The sequence below is a fragment of the Arachis ipaensis genome, chromosome B5, assembly GCF_059453495.1.
Source record: "Arachis ipaensis isolate K30076 ecotype BB chromosome B5, ASM5945349v1, whole genome shotgun sequence".
Classification (NCBI taxonomy): Eukaryota; Viridiplantae; Streptophyta; class Magnoliopsida; order Fabales; family Fabaceae; genus Arachis; species Arachis ipaensis.
Window position 1 is genome coordinate 9,597,445 of NC_142440.1, and position 11,053 is coordinate 9,608,497.

At 37.3% G+C, this 11,053-nt stretch overlaps 2 protein-coding genes and 2 non-coding genes across 4 annotated transcripts; 3 read left to right on the forward strand and 1 right to left on the reverse strand.

The window, feature by feature from the left end:
- Nucleotides 1-2,004: 2,004 nt before the first annotated feature.
- Nucleotides 2,005-2,092, forward strand: LOC148563338 (small nucleolar RNA SNOR75). Its single transcript, XR_015885276.1, has one exon. It is a non-coding gene; the product is annotated as a small nucleolar RNA SNOR75 (small nucleolar RNA).
- Nucleotides 2,093-2,206: 114 nt separating this feature from the next.
- LOC148563339 (small nucleolar RNA Z105) lies at nt 2,207-2,283 on the forward strand. Its single transcript, XR_015885378.1, has one exon. It is a non-coding gene; the product is annotated as a small nucleolar RNA Z105 (small nucleolar RNA).
- A 1,893-nt stretch (nt 2,284-4,176) lies between these two features.
- LOC107640090 (uncharacterized) lies at nt 4,177-7,715 on the reverse strand. The gene is made up of 5 exons (XM_088486745.1): nt 7,643-7,715; nt 5,672-6,951; nt 5,463-5,603; nt 4,740-4,988; nt 4,177-4,185 (listed from the first exon to the last, which is right to left on the reverse strand). The coding sequence occupies exons 1-5, from the start codon at nt 7,713-7,715 to the stop codon at nt 4,177-4,179; spliced, it is 1,752 nt and encodes a 583-aa protein (XP_088342871.1).
- A 1,033-nt stretch (nt 7,716-8,748) lies between these two features.
- On the forward strand, nt 8,749-10,693 carry LOC107642819 (CASP-like protein ARALYDRAFT_485429). The gene is made up of 3 exons (XM_016346296.3): nt 8,749-9,341; nt 10,058-10,190; nt 10,304-10,693. Exons 1-3 carry the CDS (start codon nt 9,208-9,210, stop codon nt 10,496-10,498), a joined length of 462 nt encoding a protein of 153 aa, XP_016201782.1. The 5' UTR covers nt 8,749-9,207; the 3' UTR covers nt 10,499-10,693.
- The last annotated feature ends 360 nt before the right edge of the window (nt 10,694-11,053 follow it).

The following is an 11,053-nucleotide window of genomic DNA, read 5'->3' on the forward strand; positions in this document are numbered from 1 at the left end:
CCACTTCCTGGTGATTCATACTCTCTATTCTACCTTTACTAACCTGCTCATCTTTCTTCCTTCCTAACATGAACCTTTTTAATTCCTGGCCTATGGTTTTTTTTTTCTCTTTTATTCTCCTGGCCCAACTTCCAGTCTTCAACTTTGTAGCTGTTCACCTCCATTTCTTCTCTTGGGTTTTTATTCAGCCTATTCCCTTTAATATTCTCTGCTTGCAAAGGATTTAAGTCTAGGATGGGCCCAAAATCCTTCCTTAGTCCATTTCCACTTGACTTCTGGGCCTCTTTCCCCTTCTATCCCTTCTGGGCCTTTGTGTTGCTGGCCCATTCATTCTTTCTTTCTCTTATATCCATAATAAGATTTTTAAATTTAAACGCTGCTTCTAGGTCAAATAGCATATCCCTATCATCCTGAAATTCGAGAATTTTTGATACTCCCTCTACCTGTTCTCCTGAGTCTGCCATTTTTTCCTCTCTCCTTGTTTGGTTTTTCCATCCGCTTTTTTTCTTGATTTTCTACTGTGGTGTCTGCTCAGCCCTTATTCTACTCTCCTCAGAGCTTTGTTCATCACCACTCTCCCGTCTAAGGCCCATTTGCTGACGCGCATGTTCCTCCTTTTCCTCCTTCCCTCCCTGTTGTTTTGAAGTTCCTCCTCTCATGGTTGGACTTAGTCTAAATTGGGTTACTCCCAATCCTGGTGAGCACTTCTTCTTGGATGGGTCCCAGCAAGCCATTGCTGTTGGGTTTTTGCACGATTTCTTCTTGTGTCCTAATATACCAAAATTGAAACAATAGCTGTCTGGTAGCCTTTCATACTTGAAGAAGACCCACAGTGGTGGCATTTCCTCTCTGTCGAGCCAGAATCCTGTTGGCAGAGCCTTGGTTATGTTGATGCTAACCCTTATCCTCAGATATGATCTCCTAAGAATGCCATCGACTTTTGGATCTTCTGCCTCAGCCAAAATCCCCCAGCATCTCTCTGATAACAATACATGTCTCCTTTTCCATGAGGTCATATGGGATACCATGCACTTGGATCCAAAATTCCATGAAGTCATGATCCACTTCAAACACCGATTCCCCCTCCCTCCATAATCTGAGGTTGACCATGTTTCCTTTGACATTCCAAGGGCCGTTCTGCATAATCTGCAGCCCTCTCTTCCTGTCCTTGAAGCTGAATAACAACTTTTTTGATCCAATATCAGTAACTGCCACTTCTTATGGGTTTCTCCACATTTCCAGTAGCGCATTCTTGTATGTTTTGAAATTTATCTCTTTCTCATTTATTACATTCCCTACTACATTTTAGCAATCTCTCTTGTACCCTAGCTCTCCAGGTTTGTTGAACTTGATGACTTTTCTTTCAATGTTGTTCATATTGTGACTTTCTGAGTAAAATGGCTGTTTATTTCAGGTTTCTCAGCGTTGTAGAAGACTCAAGTTTAATACTATATTTGTGAGGATATGACTGTGTGTGTTGAGAGAAAAAAGGCTCCCTGTTAGAGAAGAACCTAAAAGCTCACAGAAGTCTCTCCTAATGAGAGAAGAGAAGCTCTCCTATTGAGAGAATTTCTGAGAGTCGATACTCTTATATGATAACTAGGTTTTGTTCATGGTCACACGAGGGTAACTTTTTCTGTGTTTTTGGTGTACACACGAAGGTAACTTTAGCTGCACCAAAAACTAATTTCCTTCTGGGCCATGAGCCCACCGAAATTATTTGGCCCAAAAAGTGGCCTATAATCTACAAAACGGTGCGCTTAGCATAAACCCTAAAGCCTCTCGTCGAAACCTGGTCAGTAGTCAGCTATAAAGTGGAGGCATATTTGCCTATTCGGCATTGTAACCTTGGTCATAGCTTCTGTGACTGCGAGCTTAAATTTGTTTATTTGCGATTTGATCAGGAAATTATAATGTCTGTGTAGTTGTTTGTTTTCTCTTTCTGATATGATGATTATTGTTTGTTTTGGAATTGATTTTGAGGAAGGAACGGGAAGTGGTGTTTCTCTATGATGATGAATCAATGATGACGAGTCCGATCTTTCCATTCTTAACAATACTGACGACAAATCGAGGCATTTGTCTGAGAGGAACTCCACTCTTCCATATTCCTTCCATTTCCACCATCTTTATTTTTATAATTTTCTGTGTTGTTGATTGAATGTGGATTGTTATGCAGAGGAATTTTAGTTGATGCTGGAACTTTTGGGCATGATGAGGATATTTATGAACATTTTCATATGATCATTCATATGATGAAAACAATCCTCCTACTCATTCTGAATGCCTCATTTTGATTTTACGTACTAGTTTGGTAGAGAAAGATGATAAAGTAGCCATGATGATGAAATTGATATTTGTTGAGAGAATTCTCAGTGATTGTGTTTCAAGCACTTTTGAGCTACTACTCCCTTTCTCTTATTCCACTTTGTTTTTAAAAAATCTTTTTGGAGACAGATGGTGCTGCTGCCTGTCATTCCTCATTTGTGTTTTTGGTATTTTCACTAGAAATAACTTTTGATTTTACACTGGCACAAAACAGCTTATTCATTGTTTTCTTGCTTTTTCTCCTAAAATCATTCTCGGGCAATTGTGATTTGCTGTTCCAAACATATCTTTCTTTAGTTACACAAGCAAAACTAAGCAATGATAGCTTTATCATGTTTGTATGTCATATACGAAGAGTTCAATTATTATTTAGTAGTTATTAGTTTATATTTGTAAGTATTAGAATATTTAATTTAATTTTATGTATTTTAATTTTATTTATTTAATTATTAAATTGAACTTTATATCACTGGGGTTAGAGTTGTCTTTATTTATAATTTATGAGGAGTGCTAGGGGTCCGCAACTTTTGTGTTTTGTAACCATTAATTGGCCATTAATAGTATTTTTAATGGTGTGAGATTACGTCTAATGGTCAGAGATTACTCACTTTTCTTTTGATGGTTGATAGTTAAGTGCTGGCCACAAAACACAAAAGTTGTTGAATCCTAGACTTTCCCATAACGTATTTTATATCCATTATGTATATTGTTAAGCACCGATCACTATTGATTGATTAGAAATAAATGCTTAGTGGATGGAGGCACATGTTTGCATGGGAGCTCTGGCTGAATGAATCTTATTACTTTTTGAGGCTTCTGGTTGTGCATATCCATATAGAACAAGAAGTTTAGCTGCTGTATTTTTTTGGTCATTAAGTTTAGCTGCTAGTTGAATGTTGCAGCCTGAAGGCAAAAGGACACCTAACGAAACAAACTGAAGATACTATAAGATGGAATCATAGCTCGAAAGGTGAAGTCACCATAGCCTCGGTTTATAAATTGTTAACTCGAAGCAGTGAGAAAGAACAACTCCCAATATGGAAAACCATATGGAAATGAAAAGGGATGTAAAGAATAAAAATGCTCATGTGGAGACTAGCCCATGGGAGGATCTTAACAGCAGGAAGAAGAGCTTGCATGATGGGGACAAATCCAAACTGCCACTACTGCCCAAACCAGGCTGAGATCCTTCTTCATGCCTTCTGAGACTGCCCCCAAGCCGCGAGGACTTGGATGCAACTCATCCAACTGAATGCAACAGCTATTTTCTTTGGAATCGATATGGCAAATTGGATAAGAATGAATATGGAAAATAATTTAGGAGTATCATCTGTACATTCTTGGATTGATGAATTTTTTGTGACTTGCTGGGCGATGTGGAAATGGAGAAATCAAGGGAAGAGGAAAGCGTCTAGAAATGATATCCCCCCTAATAGGGATCGAGGAGTTTGGCACCCTCCAGCACAAGGGTGGTTGAAATTAAATACTGATGGTGCTTTCGGGGAGACTCAATGATTCGGGTAGTGGAGGATTGCTGAGAACTCATGAAGGGAAATGGATATGAGGTTTCATGGCAAGGCTGGGGAACTGTCCAGCAATACAGGCGGAACTCGGGGTAGTTTTTTATTGATTGAAAATGGCTTGGGAGCTAGGAATGAGGAGAGCGATGGTGGAAGTAGACTCTTTTGAAGTGATGATGGAAGTGAGTCTCAATTTGCCAATGGGATGGGTAGGGGTGGGTTTTTGCCCAACCCGTTCCTACCCACCTTACAATAACTTGTATAGAAATCGTCTCACTTTTATATGCGAGTATTAAAAAGTTAAATCTTAATCCGCCTATGCAAGTATCTATTCTACCTGTATAATTATAAAAATTTAATAAATAAATTAAATTTTAAAATTTATATAATCATCATTATATACATATCATAAATTAAAAGAAAAATTTAAATATAATATATTATTGTTAATTATTTTACCAATTATTGGTGCAGTCTACGATGCCCACAAGTTTTGGTGACTATGGTGACTATGGACAAACAGACATCAGATGTTGAAATTTCCAACCATACAAAATAAGAAATTGAAGCATGTTTTAATTACAGATCTATTGATAAATAATGGTATGTTTATGATCTATAAATAAAAGAACAAATTAGACCATCCATTATATTCTTTGACAATAAAAAATAGTCTATTACCGGAAAATCGTTCCCTCTCTCACTGGAAATGGAGTCGCCACCAATGCCAAGAATTGAAGAAATGGTCCTCATATTAATAAATAATTATTTATATCTTTTATTTTTAATTGAAATAACCATTTTATCCTGCAATAAAAATCTAAATTTTAAAGTTACTGTCGTTAATTAAATTTTAATACTAGTCAAGGAAAATTTAAAATTACTAATTACAAAAAGTATCATGTCATGTGTAGATTGGTAGGTTAATGTATAGGTATTTATAGCCACTGCATTGAAAGCCACCGTAGTCGTCAACATAGACCTCAAGGTTCTTTCCATTTGCTTACTGAAGACCTTGTCCATCAGTCGTTGATAAGTAGCACCTGCATTCTTAAGTCCAAAAGGCATAACCTTATAACAATAGTTTCCAGGTTTGGTGATAAAAGTTGTTTTATCCTCATCTTCTGGAAGCATTAGAATCTGCTTATATCCAGAGTATGCATCTAGAAAACTTAAGATATCGTATCCTGATGCATTATCGACCAGTTTATCTATACATGGGAGTGAATAGGCGTCTTTAGGACATGCTTTGTTCAGGTTAGTAAAGTCTACACACATTCGTCACTTACTTGAGGCTTTCCTTACCATAACCACGTTAGAGAGCCATGTTATAAATCGTAATTTCTTTATGAATCCTGCTTGTAGGAGTTTTTGGGTCTCTTCCAGACATGCTGCTCTTTTCTCGTCTCCCATGTTTCGTTTCTTTTGTGATACAGGTCGAACTTTAGGGTCGATTTGTAATCTGTGGCATATAAGACTCGGGTCTATCCCGGGCATGTCTGCTGCCGTCCACGCGAAGAGGTCGGCATTGTTTCGAAGCAAGTTGATGATTCGTTATTTAGTTTCTGAAAAAAGAGAACGACTTATGTAAGTGTTATTGTCATCTATTGTTACCTTTTCAAGGTCATCTGTTGGTGCAGGCCTGTCGTGGAGATCTCCTCTTGGATCAAGATCGGCAGTGTTCGAGATATTTGCCACATCATAGGTTCCTTCTCTAGCTCGTCCTTCTGGTTGGTTTCTGATCTTATTTTCAAGCTTTCATTGTAGCATTGTCGAGCTTCGATCTGGTAAGAATGTATAATGGCTATCTGGTCGTCTTGTACCTGAAACTTGACACATAGATGGATAGTGGATACAATAGTACCGAAGGAATTTAAAAAAGGTCTACCAATGATGATATTGTAAGGGCTAGTGTAGTCGACAACTAGGAACTGCACGTCCTTTGTTTCACTCAAGGGGTGGTCGCCCATGGTTATTTTTAGCCATATGCTGCTGAGGATAGATATTCGTTCCCCTGAGAATCTGACTAGCTCCCCCAAGGATGGTAGTATTGTGTGCTCACTAAGTTTCATTTTCCTGAAAGTAGAGTAAAAGAAGACGTCCGCGCTGCTGCTGGGGTCAAGTAGAACTTTCTTCACCAGGAGATCTCTCGCCTGGATGGAAATGACTACATGATCATCTAGGTTGGTGGCTCTTGCTTGGTAGTCGGACTGTTCAAAAGATATCTGGGATGTATGTGGTTTGCGAATGGTGGTCTCGTCTGTCTGTTGGACCATTAGCATTGCTCGGTAACTACGCTTTCGCGCCGAGCTTGTCTGTCCACCACTCACGAATCCCTCAGAGATGCAATTGATAACTCCTCTTGTCAGTGGAGGTTGAAATCTGGTTTTGTCTGAGGTATTTGGAGTTTGCTCTTGTTGCCGGTCGCTTGTGTTCTGCGTAACTGGTCTTATCCTGCCACTTATGTATTTGTCTAGGTGTCCCTGTCTGGCCAACCTTTCTAGTAGGTCTTTGACGATCACGCATTCGTCAGTTGTGTGGCCGAACTTTTGGTGGAAGGCGCAGTGTTTTGACTTGTCGACGTACCTCTGGTCTTGGTATGAACCGGCTCTGCTCGGTGGCTTTATTAGCTTGTTGTGTAATATTTCTTTAATGATGTCTTCCCTTTTGGTATTGAACCTGGTGTATGAATCAAACTTCGGAGTTAGCTTAAAGGGTTTCTTGGAATCCTTGTTATAAGACTTGTCTTCTTCCTTTCTGAATGATGGTCTCTCATTCCTCCGAATTTCGCGTAGCTCTTCTATTTCGATCTGTTCGGTCGCTTTATCCTGAGATTCCTCCAATGTCTTCGGTTTTGCCACAGCGATAGCTTCCTGAAATTTTTTAGGTCGAAGACCGCTCTTGATGGCGTGCAATTGCACTTCTGGATTGAGGTCGGGAATTTCCATGGCTGCTATTGTGAAGCGTGTCATATAGTCTTTCAAGTTCTCGTGCTGTCCTTGCTTGATCGTGCTAATATAGTCTGAGTCTCGCACATAGATTTTGGATGCTGCAAAATGATTAATAAACAATTTGGCGAACTCATCAAAACTGGTTATGGAACCTGCAGGCAAATTAGAAAATCATAATAGGGCAGCTCCATCTAAAAAAGTTGGAAAAGATCGGCGAAAAATGGGATTGGAGTCGCTATTGAGGAACATCATAGATTTAAATTTTAGGTCATGAACTTTAGGAACCTGCAAAAGAGACGCTCAAGTCAGTAATGCGTATAATAAACGTGAGAAAAAAAATAAAAGAAAGTATCATAGAGGCGAGGTTGCTGTTGCTTTGTTTGATTGAGAATATTTTAATGTGTGTGTTTCTTTTTCATACCCTGACGAGGTTTGCTCGTTTGTTGAAATAGATAGTGTGCTAGGAAATATTTATTGAGTAAACGTTCGAGTAGTGCTCGGTCTTTGTGGGGTTGTTATTAAGGATTAGTTTAGGTGCTTGAATGGTGCGGAATTCTCGGTATGGAGTTTTGTTTGAAGAGTTTGACTTATTTTCAGTTGTTACTTCGTTTGGCCGAGGATATTAGTATGGTACAAAAAGTATATATATTTATATATACATGATATATACTGGATTAGATATTATCTAAATCCGACTCCACCTCGCCTTGTCCAAAAACTCCATCACTAAAAAATCCGCTTCGAACAAATAGGAATAGTCAAATAAATACCCGCAAATTCGGATAGTGTTGCCACCTTCAAATTCCAGCACCCTCAAATAAGGGACTTGCGCTTACTGGTTACCCAAGGAAATCCCCAAAAGCCATAATGGATTCCATTTTATTGACTCCTTCCCGATAGGATTTGTGTCTTTCATTGTAAATGATAGTATGGGGAGTGTTTCTTCTTTTTGGATTAGGCCTCGTTGGTTTAACAAAATATACAAGCTGTTCAAGTGTTCAACCAAACACTTTTTCCTTTGGGGTCTTTGCCTATGGACTAGGTAACTGGGCCAAGACCCAACTCAATTTTATTATCTTCCACTACATGTATGACAAATTCGGGTGATGCTTGCTTTGGAGATTGGCCTTTTGTTTCTGGTCCTACCGTCTAATGTTCGACTCTTCCTTATGACGATAAAATGTACAAGTGCCGTGTAATTATTCTGACAAAAAATTACTACGTAATTATAGTATACTTTAGTAAATAATAATATTAAAACAAAGAGTTGCCATAATGGAATTGTATTTTTTCCTTTTAACATTCTTGTTTTTTTTGTTGTTGTTTAGTCTATGTCTTCGTATTCACTATTGAGCAGTATATGAAAGCGAACAAAAATTCAATTTTTTTTTACAAGTTTGTTCCTATTACTTTTTACTGCATATTCTAAGAGCGAATTTTATTATTAGTCATTAAATATGAACATAAGTTACATTTTGTGTTTCATAGTTGTTAATTTAGCAAATAACATAAACAATATATATTGCTACATTAAGCATTTTAATTGTTTATTAAGATTTGAATAATGCTATATGACCAATAAATATTATTATTTTTAATAAATATTTTATTAGTAATATATTGCATCTATATTTATAAAAATGTTATACATAAAAAATATATAATTTATACTTATATTTATATGCACCTATATTTTTTTAGAATTTTATACATAGATTAATAAAATTTATTTATTAAAGATAATTTAATGATTATATTAGTCAAATAGTCAAAAATACTAAAAATTACTGATTTTCAAAAATTTTTTTAAAAAGTTATTCATGAAATAAATATTATATGGTATTTTTTCATTTTTGTCACTACATATTTATTTACATGAATTTCTTTTGATGCAGTCCCTGCACTAGTATTTTATTGAAAGATGAGTGTATTATGATGTTTACATAATTGTTTGGGATGCTGAGCATTTATTCACAAATTACAAGAGGATTGAATAGTCACTACTTCCCTATCACACTTATCCGTATCGGTATCCGAATCCGAATCCAACAACCTGGTATCCCGCCGACAGAACATTTTCTACGTACAAGACAACCGCACGATCGAAACCATTATTAACCAAAGACCTCTTTACCAATTCTATTCCTTGATTCCACTTTTGTCTGTCACTCTCTTTTGCAACTCACCGTAAAATCTAAACCAATCAAAACTAACATTAATTAAATAATTAATGAATGCACTCACTCACTAATTGTGGCGTGTGGCATGTATCACTGTATAATATTATGCTCTTCTTATGCCGTGTTTCCTATATAAATTAATTAATTAATATGGTTGAATTTCACAAATCACAATCCCAGGTTCCACTTACTTGTATGGGTATGCAGAGAAGAAGATAAGTGGTGCGAATGATGGAGGAAGTGGCAGGGGCGTTTGGCAGCAGCGCCAGCTTCGCCCTCCGCTTGGGGCAGACCGTCTTCTCCTCCGCCTCCCTTCTATTCATGTGCTTTGGCGTCGATTTCTACTCGTACACTGCTTTCTGGTATTCACTGTTCCCAACTATTTCTTTTTCTGATTCACTCTTTAGTCTTCAATGTGTTGCTTTGATAACAAACACTATTTTGCAATGTCATCTGAATGCACACCTACTCTCAACTTTCGATCTCAAAATTGGTTTTTATGTGGGGTTACATGTCAATTCAATCCTGCTATGTCGCAGATCTATTCTTCATAAGAAATGAGGCAGTAATTTACACTTCTCAAATTATAGGCAAGTCACTGCAAGCTTGCTGGCCCTGAAATTGGTTTGCAAATTGTTCAAAGTCTTACATACCTCTCTGATTTTGGGATAGAAAGTTTACAAATGAATTTATTGCTGAATGGTGATGGGAAATTAATTGAAATTCCCTATAACTAAATTGCGCATCTAATAGGTCCAGAGTCTACAGCATTTTTGGATTTGTGTAGGATGTAAGAATGCTGAGAACAGATCATTTCTAGTTTCTTAATGAGCATGAACAATTGATTGATTGGGGTTCTTAATACAAAGCTGGAGTTCCCAATTTCTTTCACATTTTTTGTTTGATACATGATTTGATTGTGATGAGTGTTTGTGTGGAGCTTAGCCGCTTAGCATGTTCAAGGTCTAAAACCAAGAGGAGGAAAAGGATTTAGGTTTATGCAGCATGCTTGTCGTTACAATTGGCATGCCTTGCAGTTTATAAATTCTAACTGATAATAAGTTATGCTATTCTGCAGCTATTTGGTGACAGTCATGGGTTTGGTAATTCCATGGAGCGTAACATTGTTAGTAGTAGATGCTTACTCCGTCTTCATAAAAGACCTACAAATTCAGCAAAGGATTGTAATGATAATCTTTCTGGGAGACATGGTATGTAGTTATCTGCAACTTATGGCTAAGACTTGAAGAGGCATTAATAAGGTTACAATACTGAACTAATAGTTTTGAGGTTTTTCTTTTCGTTTTCCTTATCTACTATGCAGGTTTTAGCGTATCTCTCGCTGGCTGCAGCATGCTCTACAGCGAGTGTCGCGGATCTTCTGCTTGAAGCTGGTGGATCCCTTTGCCCTGCAAGACTATGTGGTAGATATCAAATGTCTGCTGCTATGGCCTTTTTGTCTTGGTTTCTTTCATCAGCTTCCTGTCTTTTCAATTTTTGGCTCTTCTCTTCTCTGTAAAATACATAGCTCACTGTTGATATATGTGTAAATGAATGCAAAGGGTGTGAATGTGAATGACAAAGTCATTTGCTTTTTAAGTACATATTTTTTGAAATTTCCTTGTGAATAAAATTCTGGCGACTATAGTCAACAATGTAATAACTGCTCTTTCAGCAGGGCAAGGGAAAAATACTAAAGGTTTATTTCTTGGTTCTCAACTGCTTCCAGCTTTTCTTCCCAGTTTTTTGCTGTTTTACTAAGTTACTTGGGAAAGTTAGTTGAAAATCTGAATGATTTATATAGCATGGTACTAGAAGTTCCACTGTTCCAAACTGTGTGTACTGTGCCTGCGATAATCTGGCGCAACATCTGTAACATTCATTTGGTGCTTATGCAATGTGAAGAGTTCTATTCTATATTGTTTCTTTATGACGTTTGGAGTCACTTTTATTCCATCCTTAGGGGGATTTGAGGGAGTTTGATCCTTAAGAATTAAACTTGACTCCATTCGAATGACTAAAACACTGGTTATCATTTGAGACACTGTCTAATTCACTAGCTGGTCAAACTTGA